The 14,213-nt window shown below is 41.1% G+C and overlaps 1 protein-coding gene across 3 annotated transcripts in view; it reads right to left on the bottom strand.

Moving 5' to 3' along the window:
- Positions 1-13,574, bottom strand: part of PSMD1 (proteasome 26S subunit, non-ATPase 1) — an 84,862-nt gene extending 71,288 nt beyond the window's left edge. Inside the window, exons 1-6 of one of the 3 annotated variants that reach the window (XM_006082631.3) lie at positions 13,402-13,574; positions 7,449-7,492; positions 6,609-6,682; positions 6,255-6,424; positions 3,061-3,266; positions 1,324-1,467 (exon numbers count right to left, since the gene is read on the bottom strand). In XM_006082631.3, the coding sequence (XP_006082693.1) occupies positions 1,324-1,467; positions 3,061-3,266; positions 6,255-6,424; positions 6,609-6,682; positions 7,449-7,492; positions 13,402-13,417 (654 nt within the window). In that variant the 5' untranslated portion in view covers positions 13,418-13,574. Of the gene's footprint in view, positions 1-1,323; positions 1,468-3,060; positions 3,267-6,254; positions 6,425-6,608; positions 6,683-6,822; positions 6,887-7,448; positions 7,493-13,401 lie in introns of those variants that run through there. The other 2 variants (XM_023762288.1, XM_023762290.1) reach the window with 2 other exon arrangements.
- Between the last annotated feature and the right edge of the window lie 639 nt (positions 13,575-14,213).

Below are 14,213 nucleotides of genomic sequence, written 5' to 3'. Positions count from 1 at the left end.
ATGCAGTATTAAAAACTACTTAGAAGCAAATACAACTCCAAAAATCTATATAGAGAAAACTAAAAAGGAAATACACTAAAATGTTGTTGACTTTGGGTGATACAAATGTGGGTATTTTTCTTCCAGCTGTTTGTTTCAAACTTACGTTAAAAAGCATTTTTTTAAAAGCATTAAAAAAAGATGTATTGCCCTAACCGGTCTGGCTCAGTGGATAGAGCGTCGGCCTGAGGACTGAAAGGTCCCAGGTTCGATTCCGGTCAAGGGCATGTACCTTGGTTGTGGGCACATCCCCAGTAGGAGGTGTGCAGGAGGCAGCTGATCGATGTGTCTCTCTCATCGATGTTTCTAACTCTCTATCCCTCACCCTTCCTCTCTGTAAAAAATCAATAAAATATATTTAAAAAAAAAAAGAATGAAAAAAAAAAAGATGTATTAATCTAAGTTTTAAAAATGTATACAGGATGAAAACACATAATGAGAACACATTTAACAAACACAATGTATGATAAAATGTTATGCTCTAAGCAGACTACAAAGATTTACACAGTATGACAATTGTTAAAAAGTAAACCCATGTGCACTTCCAGCCAATAAAATATAATGTAGCCACTGAAAAGAATAAGGTAGTGCCACTGTGCTAATAAGTGGAGGACAAACTAATCTATGCATTACCTTTGAGAAAAGAGCTAGGAAAGGAAAAGATATATTTTTTGTTTTAGAATATTTTATGTACCGTCTGAATTTTTAAAAAACGTGTAAGCAAATTCATACATGAAAAGAGGTAAGTATACACATATGTGTTTGGGTAATGAAACCAAAGATAATTTTACACTTGAAATTCTTTCTAGAATGATATAACATAGATATACTATTTTTATGTTTTCATCTACTTTTTTTTTTTTTTACCTTCATTTCCAAAATTTCCTTAAATGCTTGGATTATTTAAAAAATATAAAAAGAATACAGGCAGGATATAAAAGATGATGGACGAAGACTTGACTTGAGGTGGTGAACACATGATAGTGTACAGATGATGTGCTATAGAAGCATGCACCTGAAACTTATAATTATGTTAGCCACCAGCGTCACTCCAATAAATTCAATAAAAAGGGGGGAAAAAGAATACATAGATTATAACAAAATAAGCTTTTAGTTTTGTGAGATTCAGTTTCTTATAAGTAAAAAGGAATGTAAACTATATACCATATCTTTATAGGGCTGTGGTGAAGATCAATTGAGATAGTAATGCAATCAAATGTAATATTATGTATTATAGTGAGGCACAGCCCAACAGTACAATGTAAAGTAATATAATGTAATTACCTGACAAACATTGATAAAATCGGGTTTCTCCAAGTTCATGTAGATTTTAACTAGAACTCTTAGTACTTTATTCCGAAACTGTTTATTCTGCATTAAAGACATGCAGAGCTTGAGGCTATAAGCTAGCATTCCTGAGACATCATTCTGAAAGAAATAATTTAAAGATATATCATAATCTGATTACATTACAAGCAGGCACAGTAGGTATTGTTTCATAAAACAAGTTTTATCTATATAAAGACGTACACTGGGATGTCAAAGTAAGATGCATTTCTTACTCTGCTTTATTCTTTTTTATAACCTTTATCACCCCCTTTACGTTATATGCATGGGGTAGGCAAAAGTAGGTCTACGGTTCCTCTGTAATTATTTGCCTCGCTGCCTATTCCTCCAATGTTCCATTTGGGCAGGAACTTTTTTGTTATCTCCAATGCCTAGAATAGTCTGGCACATAGTAGGCCAGTGATGGCGAACCTATGACACGTGTGTCAGAGGTGACACGTGAACTCATTTTTTTGGTTGATTTTTCTTTGTTAAATGGCATTTAAATATATAAAATAAATATCAAAAATATAAATCTTTGTTTTACTATGGTTGCAAAGATCAAAAAATTTCTATATGTGACATGGCACCAGAGTTAAGTTAGGGTTTTTCAAAATGCTGACACGCTGAGCTCAAAAGGTTCGCCATCACTGTAGTAGGCACTCAAAAGAAAAAATCTTTGTTGAACAAATGAAAACAAGTATTTTCATTCTATTCACATGAAGACAAGGAGAGGGTATAACTACACAAAAATGAAACAGTAAAACAAGGGCCATTCTATCACATTGGGTGGTTCATTCATTTACTCATTTAAACAAATCTTACCACTGCTACTCAACATTGCCTTGGGCTTTGGGGATACAGTAGTGAACAAGGAACAAAATACCTGTCCTTATGGAGGTTATAGTCTGGTAATAAAGATAGACATTAACTGCCTAATAATACAATCAATTAATTACTATAGTGGTGAACACTATGAAAAAAATATAGGTCTCCAAGAGAATAACAAAAGAATTGGATCTAGTCTTTGCAGTAGGGATTGAGGAGAGTATGGGTGGCAGGAATTGATGGAAAGCTCTGTAAACAAGTGACAGTTGAGTTGAACTCTGGACCTTGAACAGAAATAAAGCAGGTAAAGAAAAAAGGAAAATAATTTTGGCAGAGGCATTATTTTTGGCAAGGGGAACAAGGCAGGGTACATTTAGGAGCTGAGAGGAGGTCAAAATGGCTGGAGTGCAGAGAGCTCGCAAATGGAGAATAGCAAGTGGACATGCAGATCAATGTCCACTCAACTCAGTCTTGCATCTTTCTGACCGTTTTGGTTGATGATTTACAATTGTCATAATTATTGCAAAATATTCCCAACCAGAAATCCAGTTTGTAATTTTAGTCATAAGTCTAAGAATATAGCAGTGTATCAATATAGTCTTCTTAGAAAGGGCAGGATAATTAATTCAACCTCCTCATGCAAGACTTTAAAGGAATAAATACAGTAAGATAAAAGTAGATATTCTGTGAACACAAAACACAACCAAGGTTCTTATATAAATTATAAAAATAAAGCATTAGGGCAAAAGAGCACCTTATTATTTCTAAACCAGATTTTCTTTTCACTACCTATGAGATTCTATTTTAATAATTTCCTTCGCTTATTCCTCACCAAAAACAATCTCTAAAATCATATCATCTACCCACCGACTCCAATATAGTCTTTTCAAAGATATCCAGTCTTCGTGTCTCCAAAGCAATGCCGATAGCTTGCTTATATTTGTGATCATCCAGACATCGCTGGAACATTTTATTCACAATGCCTTCCAATCTCTGATCAATTGGTTTTCTTTCTCCTTCAGGCAAATCTGCATTTTCCACGCACTGTTTGGTATAGTGATCAATGCATTTTGCTATGAAGAAAATAAAATAACTCTGATCACCTTGTAAATTGGGCCAAACTACTAGAAAGGACAATGTCAACATTTATAATCATAAAAACGTATGGGATGACTGTAGAGTAATAAGCACATTTCAATATTTTTAAATGCTAGACGTTATACATTCAAATTAATATTCTTCCCTTCATAACAGTTATATTGGAGGGCTACACATTAATTTAATAAGGCTGATATTATTGAAAACATTTCTATCTTGTTACTTTATTTTGACCAAAATTATATTAAACAACTTGACTAAACTACTTACTCAAAAGAGCTGGCTACAAATAGCTGTTTTACTTTCAAAAAACAAACACTTGCTATTATTGATGATATTAAAAAAGACCTATTGTAGCAATTATCACATGGCAATAAATTATTAGACTTCTTTACAATGAAACTATTAGCTCCTTGAGAAAAGTGACTGTGTCTAAATCATCTTTGTAGAATAGTGGTGAAATGACCTGAATTGTGCCACAGGTTCTAGAGACAATTCTAAAGATTTCCAAAATTGTAGCACACTAACTGAAATAGTCATTGTCTCAATGTGAGGTGGGTAGAAGCTACTCACACTCCCTCACCCCAGGAGTCTAAAAATTCATGTAATGGTGTATGTGCACAAGTTGGCTTTCACATTCACAATAATTTGGGTGGAAGGGGAGGATGGAGCCACATACTGAAGGGTGCCAATGGTGCACTTGATAAAAAACACTTAAGACCTAGCCAGTTTTTCTCAGTGGTTAGAGCATCGGCCCAAGGAATGAAGGGTCATGGGTTCGATTCCAGTCAAGGGCATGTACATTGGTTGTAGACTCAATTTCTGGTCACGGTCTGGATGGGTGTAGGAGGCAACCAACTGATGTGTCTCTCTCACATCAATGTTTCTCTCTCTCTGTCTCTCCCCGTCCCTTCCACTCTCTCTAAAAATCAATGGAAAAAATATCCTCAGCTGAGGATTAACAAAAAAAAACCCACACACAAAATAAAAAAAAACAAATAAATAAAAAACCCACTTAAATTTGTTTACAATTGTTACCACTTTGCAATCACACCATGAACTTTTTAGGAAAAAACAAAAACAAGAATTTCCCTAAGCCTTCTTCTACCTTCATATTGGAAGATAGCCACCCATTTTGACTGACATATGCAATAGTACCCTCTCTACTAGTATAATTCATTGCCTTGTTGCTATCTCCTTTAAAGAGAAGAAAGGCTACAAGGACAGTTGGAAACTATAGCCCCAGGAAACAGAAATGATTTGAACTACCATAAAGAACTGCTGTTGAGCCTGGCTGGTGTGGGTCTGTGGTTGAGTGTTGACTATGAACCAGGAGGTCATGGTTTGATTCCCAGTTGGGGCACATGCCAAGGTTGCAGGTTTGGTCCCTGGTAGGGGGTAGGGGGCAGGAGGCAGCCAATCAATGATTCTCTCACATCATTGATGTTTCTCTCTCCCTCTCTCCCTTCCTCTCTGAAATCAATAAAAAAATATTTTAAAAAAGAGGAATTGCTGTCTACTAGATGACCCATGTTAATGGATCTATAACTTCAGGGGAAGCAAAGAATTTTTATTTTTATTTTTTTAAATAGCAACAAGATTTTATGGTTAGGCAAATCAACAAAGGTTACAGTGAGCTCCAAGTTATGCATCTAACTTCTGAAGAGACGATGGACCTGTTTGTGGCATCACAAGGTTTAAAGTGACGTCTGCTGACACCCAAGGGGACTCATGAGAGTGACTGCAGTTTGCTCCCAAATTAATAGGCTTAGAGGAAACTGCAGGGCTGAGGTACATTTCCTAGAGAGCTCACGTCATTAAAAAAATACATAAAACATGAATTTGTAAAAGAGTTAAAAAAAAAATACTGTCGCTGTTTTAATATCTCCTGTTCGTAAGTGAGGCTGGTGTGTCAGTATAGGCTACTGACATGTGGCTAAAACTTGAGCCTGAATCTCACCCAAGGAAACCCAGACCACAGTGGAATAGACAGGAAGTCAGATATTCAGAGCGGGTGGTCTCCTGTGAAACACAGGTGAGTGTACAACAACTCCGAGTCTCCCGTCTCCCGTGCATTCCACAGGGAGAGGCCCCTCAGATCCTGAACTAGGGGCAGTGTCTCACTCGCTGCCGGAGCGTCAGCGCCCTGGAGACTAAGACTTTTATTAAAACTAATAAAAGGATAATATGCTAATTAGGGCGGACACCTTCCGGACGACCTTCCAGATGTCCTTCCGGACAAGGCCGCGCGGCGAGGGCAGGCACAGCTGCGAAGGGCCCAAGCTCAGGCCGGCAGTGGCAGCAGCCTTGGGGTAATGGGGGCGGTGCCTTCCCCTGATCCGCCAGGTCACCTCCCACAGAGGGAGGCCAGACTGCGGCTTAGACCGGGGAGCCGAGGTAGAGGTGGTTAGGGGCAATCAGGCCGGCAGGGGAGCAAGTTAGGGTTGATAAGGCCAGCAGGGGGGCAAGGTAGGGGCGATCAGGCCAGCAGGGGGGCAAGTTAGGGGTGATCAGGCAGGCAGGCAGGCGAGCGGTTAGGAGCCAGCGGTCCCAGATTGGAGAGGGTGCAGGCCAGGCTGAGGGAGCCTCTAGTTGATAATAATCTGACTTAAGTTTCTCATGTAACAGTATGCTCATTGGGCTAGAGATAACCATATCACTGAGATAACTAACTCTGTTAAGTTAGCTGTTTCAGAATCATTTTTTAGATTCATTCTTAAAATGTTTTGTGAGATGTCCTCATCATTGCTGTTATTATCACTGTTCATTATGATAAAAAATAAAGCACAGAATTGGAAATTAGATCTAAAAGAGCCTGCATAAAATTACTGGAGAAAGATTACGAACTTTCAATTAAAATAAAATTTGGCAACAACAAAAATAACTCAGAAAAAAGATGCTATATACACTAGAGCAAGAAAGAAGCTGACGAGATAAAGCATTAGTACATGGAAGATAATTACCTATAATAGTCTCCACATATTCAGAGTTATCATTGACATTGAAGAGGTCACCTGCTCCAAGTGCATAATTCAGAGACTCCTCAAAAGCCCCCAGGTGATAAAATACTTTAGATGCCACTAAGGCTGCAAACTGCCGACTCCGGAAACCTTCATCTTCATACAAAACTTCTCTGAAAGAACAGGAAGTATAGGTTTAGTTCAAACTCTGGTTTTCCTTAAAAATCCCAAATCTAAATATTCAAGCCACAATTTAGTAGCAGCAAATTTCTAAATGAATATAAACCACAAGATCCACATCTATAGATACGTTAAGTTGTTCTACTTTATTTCAATTTATAGAAATAAACTTCTTACATTTTGTCTACAGACTCAGAAATTTCTGCCCAGAAGTCATTGACAACTGCATTCAATTTGTGTAGTGCAAATTCCTGTAGAAGATAAAACCCAAAATTCAATTTTGAGACAGACTCAACATTACACTTCCTTAAAAACGTTTCCAACAAATCAACGGCCAAATTGTCATATTTACTAAAACTTTTATTAATCTATGACAAATATAAAAACTTACCAACATATTTTCTCTTTAGTTTATACATTTCCTTTGTCTTCAATCATCAAACATCAGAATACCATATAATGTCATTCCTTAATATAATGAATATTTTTTCTTCTTTGAATATACAAGGTTGACGTGAGTTGCTAGTTTGAATATATATATGTAAATGAATTCAGGTGTCTAGAGCCACTTGAATTACATTCCAAATTTTTGTCAAATGAAAATTTAAAATATGGGACACAGAAGAAACAAATTTTTACGTGTTGTTGATAAACTGAGGAGTGTGGATTTATGGTGTGGGGGGTGCTCAGGTGCCATACTGAGGTTTATTTGCCTTAGTTTTGTTAAACTCTAGGGAAAACCAACTGCTGTTCTCAAAGCACTGTCCTCTAGGGCTAGATTTCAACTGACTGGGTATAGGCTGGGCAGGATGGCTATTTTATTTTATTTTTTTAATTTAATATTTTATTGTTGAAAGTATTACATATGTCTCCTTTTCCCCCCATTGACCTCTCCCAGGCTGCTCCCGCCCCCCAAGAATGTCTATTTTAAATGATGGAAGATATACAGACACCACTAAATTCAGACAGCTTCACCATATTTGTACTAAGCCAAATAAATTTTCCTTCAACTCATACCTTAAGCTGCGGTTCTTCTTCATCCAGAAGAGAAATAATTCCAGCTATAAGACAAAAGATATATCCTGATTATGAAATATATGATAAAAGAGAAACTAACTTAGTAAAAAATATGATAGTTAGAAAAAAAGTATTTTTTGAAGGGTGACTTAAATAGAGGAATTATTATTTTTCTTTAAAACTATAAAGGTTTATATTTCAAAGTTTAAGAATTAACTGTTATCAAACTCTCATAACATGACATATATCACATTGTTTGCCTAATTCAGTGGTTTTCAAAGTATGATCCCTGGACCAATACCATTAGCATTACTTGGGAATTGGTTAAAAATGCAAATTTTTGGCCCTATCCCACATCTACTGAATCAGAAATTGTGGGGATGGGGTCCAACAATGGGGCCACAAGCCCTCCTAGTGATACTGATGCTTGCTATAGTTTGAAAATCAATGGCCTAATTTAATGAGCAAAAGGGGAAACTTTCCCATATCCTATCCTATATAATAAAACCCTAATATGCAAATCGGCCAAACAGTGGACAGACTGTTCACTGATGCACACTGACCACCAGGGGCCAGATGCTCAACACAGGAGCTGCACCCTGGTGGTCAGTGCGCTCTCACAGGGGGAGCACCGCTCAGCCAGAAGCCAGGCTCATGGCTGGCCAGCGCAGCGGAGGTGGTGGGAGCCTCTCCCGCCTCTGCAGCAGTGCTAATGACCCCTCCGAGGGGTCCTGAACTGTGAGAGGGTGCAGGCCAGGCTGAGGGCCCCCCCCCAAGTGCACGAATGCCGTGCACTGGGCCTCTAGTAATATTAGAATAATATTAGTCACAAAATACACCAACAGTTAGTTATATAGTTATATACAAAAGAAGGGACTATATAGTCATCAACTCACCAGTGTAGAATACTTTTTTAAGTATGAGTTTTTTTATTTTAATTATTTCAAGATGCCTATATAAAGGCTTCACCTTTGTATCACAAGTAAACTAGATTTTGCTAAATGATGAGCAATCTTATTTATTCTGACTTTAACTACCCAAGCACAGTATTCCCCATATGACCTTGAGGTGCTAGCACTAACACTGCAGAGTAAAGAAAGCAACTGCCCTCTCCAAAAAAAATGCGCCTTCAAATACAGTCATATGTGAAAGGGAATATTAGAATAAAGTAAAAGGAAACCAAACTGTCTCTCAGATACCATGTAGGTCTAAAAATCATTCTGGAATGCTGAGTTGAAATTGTGATTTGATTAAAAAGTGTCAAGGCAACTATAACCATTTCTAGCTGATAAGCGTAGGTTTGCTAAATAGCTTCAGCAGTCTTTAGAGAGCTTTACAGAAAAGGATAAAAAATTTAGCAAACAAAACTATGCCATGGTGCCAGCTAGGGCATACTATTACATAGTCTAAAAGTATGAAAGCAGATAAAAAGAACTTCTAGGTTGGTATGACAAGTCCAGAACAGAGACTGAACTGACGGCATTGAAAGAAGACAGGTCAAAGAATGAAATCAGTGTGTGTGTGTGTGTGTGTGTAGGGGGTGGGGGGTGGGGGGGTTGTTGCAAATCCATGATATGGAATAGCTGATAAACAAGAATTCTTTAAATGTAGAGCAGATCATCAAAATACTTGTTTTGAATTGCTTTTACCAAAAGAGGAGACAGATTTTCCTATACTCTACTGACTGATTTCACTTCTGATTAAGTTGTTACACAGTTGTCCTGGCTTAGAAATAAAACCATTGTCTGCAGAACACACCTAAATCAAATACTCTACACTCCACACATGAATATTTTCCATCTTAAAAACAAAACAGCACTCTCCTCTAGAGGGGGAGAGGAAGCAGGGGATGGGAAAGATTAAGGATGCTAAAAAATCTTGTAACAGGAAATAGCTTAAAAGTTGAAAATGATTGCCTCTAGGGATGAGAAAGGGGAAAGAGGAGTGGGAGACTCGTTTTAAAACATTTTAGCCAAGTTTTCTTTTATGTGCCCATGTTGTTAAAAATCACAACCCGAAACCCCACTCAATCTCACATCTCCCTCCAGCAAACACCTATCTCTACCTCTCCACTCCCTTTCTTTGTCAGGTCTCCTGAAAAACTTAGCATATATGTTGACCTCTTATTCACTACTGTGTTCTCAGTGCCTAGTGGATAAATGAATGAATGAAGTGACTAATCCACACCAGAGCTGGTATGGTACCTGGGACAGACCCTAAGCCAATGTGAGCCAACTGATGTGAAACAGGGTGACAAGAGGTTTGGAGCAGAAGCTGATATGTAACCCAATATACGTAACAAGTGATAGTAACAAATACACCCTATAGTATCGTCAGTCTCAGGGTAGGACCTAAAAATCATTACTCCTGCCACACCTGATAGGTTTAAATTATCTGTATTATATTCCCATCAATCCTTTCTGTCTCTATTTCAAACACTCTAGGGCAGGGGTGGGCAACCCCTGGCACGCGTGCCAAACATGGCACGCCAGTAACTTTTGCTGGCCCGCGAAACCCTCTTATAATCTTCCATTTACAATTTTTTTCTTAATATCGACTTTCTTATTTTTCAGATAAATTCAGTGTAGGTGCATCTTAGATAAATAACTATCGCCCTAACCGGTTTGGCTCAGTGGATAGAGCATCGGCCTGCGGACTCAAGGGTCCCAGGTTCGATTCCGGTCAAGGGCATGTACCTGGGTTGCAGGCACATCCCCAGTGGGGAGTGTGCAGGAGGCAGCTGATCGATGTTTCTCTCTCATCGATGTTTCTAACTCTCTATCCCTCTCCCTTCCTCTCTGTAAAAAATCAATAAAATATGTTTTAAACAAACAAAAATAAATAAATAAATAAATAAATAAATAAATAAATAATTTTACATAACAAGTTATCTTAAAAGACCATAGACATGGATTGACGAGAGAGGAGAAGAGCAATTTCTTTTTTCTTTTTTTTAATATATTTTATTGATTTTTTACAGAGAGGAAGGGAGAGGGATAGAGAGTTAGAAACATCGATGAGAGAGAAACATCGATCAGCTGCCTCCTGCACACTCCCTACTGGGTATGTGCCCGCAACCAAGGTACATGCCCTTGACCGGAATCGAACCTGGGACCCTTGAGTCTGCAGGCCGATGCTCTACCCATTGAGCCAAACTGGTTAGGGCGGAAGAGCAATTTCTATGCCTCTGCCTTAACTCTCCCTGTCTTCCTAGATCCGACCAGTGTTTTGGTTTCATCCACATACGCTTGTGAATCTTTGTTCTCAGTGATGAATTTTGTTAAGTCTCGTAATAGGAGTAGCCTGACGGATGAAAGTAGTAGCTCATGCATATCTCTGAATGTCACGAAATATAAACCTGATGTAAAATCTCTGTCATCAGTGATGCAGCAGCAAAAGTCCCACTGATAATATCAAACGGAGTCATAAAGTTTTCTGTCGGACTATCAGTGTACATGTATACATTAAAAAATAAATGTATTTTTCATCATCATATACTGTGTTTTTGTCGCTCGAATGAATTTTATTATTTCTTCAAGGTTCTTCACATACGTACACCTTAAGAGATATCAAGTAGGCGTAACATGTTCTCAAAAAATTAGGGTTGGCACGCAGAAGAATTTTGAGTCAGAGATTTTGCTGGTTTTGGCACGCACTCACAAAGAGGTTGCCCACCCCTGCTCTAGGGGTTGATTTATTCATTCTGGGCATACTTTTGAACTTCAGCCAACTGCTAGGCAACGTTAGTTTCCCGCCCAAAATCCTACCAGAAAGAAAGACAGTAATCAGACAAGTAAACAAAGTAATTACAGGACTGTGATAAAGGGAGGGGACAGCAAGGGGGAGAAAGGCAGCATGTTTTAATAAAATGAGCAGGAAAGCCCTAAGCGGTTTGGCTCAGTGGACAGAGCGTCGGCCTGCGGACTCAAGGGTCCCAGGTTTGATTCCGGTCAAGGGCATGTACCTTGGTTGCGGGCACATCCCCAGTGGGGAGTGTGCAGGAGGCAGCTGATTGATGTTTCTCTCTCACTGATGTTTCTAACTCTCTATCCCTCTCCCTTCCTCTCTGTAAAAAAATCAATAAAATATATATTTAAAAAAGCTTATTGATTTGACTTACCTTTAAAAAAATAAAATAAAATGAGCAGGAAAGACTAACGTTTGAGCTGAGACTAAAGACTGAGAAGCTAAGGAGAAGTTGAGGAACAGGAGTCTAGAAAGAAGGAACAGAATGTGCAGGGACCCTGCAGTAGGAGAGAAACTGACATATTCCAGGCCCAGAGGGAATACCTGTATGATTAAGGTGTAGGGAGTGAGGAAGAGAGTAGGACAAAACAAGACAGAAGCCCTCGCCGGTTTGGCTCAGGGGACAGAGCGTCAGCCTGCAGACCAAAGGGTCCCGGGACATGTACCTTGGTTTCAGGATCCTCCCCGGCCGGGACCCTGCCTCCCTGTGCAGGAGGCAACCAATCCATGTGTCTCTCTTGCATCGATGTTTCTCTCTGTCTTTCCTTCTCTCTTCCACTCTCTAACAATCAATGGAAAAATATCCATGGGTGAGGATTAAAAAAATAATTTTTTTAAAAAAATAAATAAATAAATAATACAATATTTTTTAAAAACCAAGGCAGAAATCATCATGAGGTCTTTGGTTAAAAGCCTGGACTTTAAACACAATGGAAAGCACTGGAGTATTTAAAGCAAAGTAATGATATTATGTGATTAAAGTTTTAAAAAGAAGACTCTGACTACGACAAGAATGAACTGTATGGAAGTAATGGTGGGAAAACAAGAGGCTTAAGGCTGCTGCGGGAACCCAGGCCAGGGATGAGCCCAGGCCTGGGCTAAGAGGTGGCAACGGGTGGATCTGAGATAGAACGAGGCCTTCATTTGCAGGGGGCAAGATACCCGGTGCTCATTTTATCTGTAGATAGCTCTGACTGGTAAAGCTCTCCCTTTTATTGAGCTAAAATTCCCCTCCCAGTACAGGTGACAGCTCTTCCAATCTTTGAAAATGACCTCGATCGCCCAGCATCTCCGCCAATTTCTTAAGCAATGCTCGTAAGAAGATGGTCTGGAGCTCCATCCAAGTACAAGTTACTGTCTTCTGGCCACCAGTTGTTTACAACGAAATATTTGTGGGACAAGTGTGGAGGAAAACAGGATGAGAAAAGGGAAGGCAGGCAAGAAAAAAAAAAAAAGGCACCAAGGCTGTGGACAGCGCTAACTGAAACAATCCGCCGTGAGGGCGTTTAAGGCCCCCCTAGATCCCGTCTCTAGCGTCATTACAGGAATCTACGGGGACGACGGTCAGGTGAGCGGACGACACCTGCTCTGCACGCCCAGTTCGTTCTGCAATGCAGAGTATTTACTGAGCATTTAGCCTCAAAAACCCAGAGCTTGCTTCTCAGCATAAAGCTGCTCCACCCAGCACAGAAGTTCTCTGGGTGCTTTCACCGAACACCTCGCCGTAGGCCCAGACCGACCCGCCTCAAATCCAGCTCCAGGTTCCACTCTAAGGAGCACCGGGCTGAGCCAGGGCCAGGGGAAGACTGCTTCGCCGTCCGGCCGCACCGGGGGTCGTCCGTCCCAACCACCTGCGAGTAAGGACTGGGATGCGACGCCCCACGTGGTCCATTTCGGGAGGATTCGAACTAAGGAAAACTCCTCGGGACCCGAGAAGGACCCAGGGAGCACCTCGGGTCCGGGCACGGGGGTGTGGCGGGAGGGATGCCGAGGCGGGCGACCTGGTGCGATTCCCCCGAGCCCGGCGGGGTCCCAGGGCAGAGAGGTCCGGACGGACTGCCAGTCCCCGGCCCGGGACTGGGCCTTGGGCAGCGAGCGGCCGCACAGGCCGGCGCTCCGCCGGGAGGTGCCCAGTCACCGGCCCTGACTCAGCTAAAAGCCGGCATGGCGGCTCCTCCCTTTCGGCGCCCGCTGCGGTCGCACTCACCGGCTGAGGTGATCATGGCTGCGCCCTGCACTCGCCTGCCCGTTCACTCGCAGTCCGGGCTCCGCAGTGTATCTGTCAACTCAGGACCCGCAGGCTCCGCGGCGCCTCCTCACTGCCCCGGTGCGCTGCTCAGTCAGTCGCCAGCTCGGGCCGCCGGCTCACTTCTCGCTCAGGACCCCGACCGCCCATGGCTGTCCACCGTCCCGCCTGCCGCCCCGGCACAAGTCCTCCCCCGGCCTACGCCTTCCGCGCCACTACCGCCGCCCCGACCGGCACGAAAGAATGCACAGAGAGCTCCATTGTTTTCTCTAACCCTTTTCGAGGTCAGAGCTCTCACAGGGTGGGGACACTTGTCGGCACCTGGGATCAGGCTTCACAATGGCCACGCCTAGAAAGAGGCCCCTCTACCGTCACCCGCCATTGCTGAGAAAGGGCTTTGAGGGGAAGTGCGAGCGGTGCGTGCTGCAGCGCCACCTGCTGCGTGGGGGGCCTCACTGCAGCGCCCACCCTGCCAAGCCTTTGGAGGCTAAGGATGTGGCAAAGACCGTTTTCTTTAAAAAGTGATCATCAAAAAAAGTTTAAAAAGCAGAACCCGTCTTCAAAAGGAATCCTCACAGAAATACTTCATTATAAAGAATCCATTACTTTATTAAAACGTTGAACAATGGACGTTTTTATTTACGTTTGAAATAGTTAATACTGTACATTTACATGTTTGAAAAATCGTAAGTATAAAAAAATATACTGTGAAAAGTGTTCCAAAAGCGAGGGGTGGGGGAGAGTCTTCCATTTTTGTTTTCCATCTGCCTGGT

The sequence above is a fragment of the Myotis lucifugus genome, unplaced genomic scaffold (assembly GCF_000147115.1).
Source record: "Myotis lucifugus unplaced genomic scaffold, Myoluc2.0 scaffold_3, whole genome shotgun sequence".
Taxonomy (NCBI): domain Eukaryota; kingdom Metazoa; phylum Chordata; class Mammalia; order Chiroptera; family Vespertilionidae; genus Myotis; species Myotis lucifugus.
This window is presented reverse-complemented; position numbering and strand designations above follow the sequence as displayed.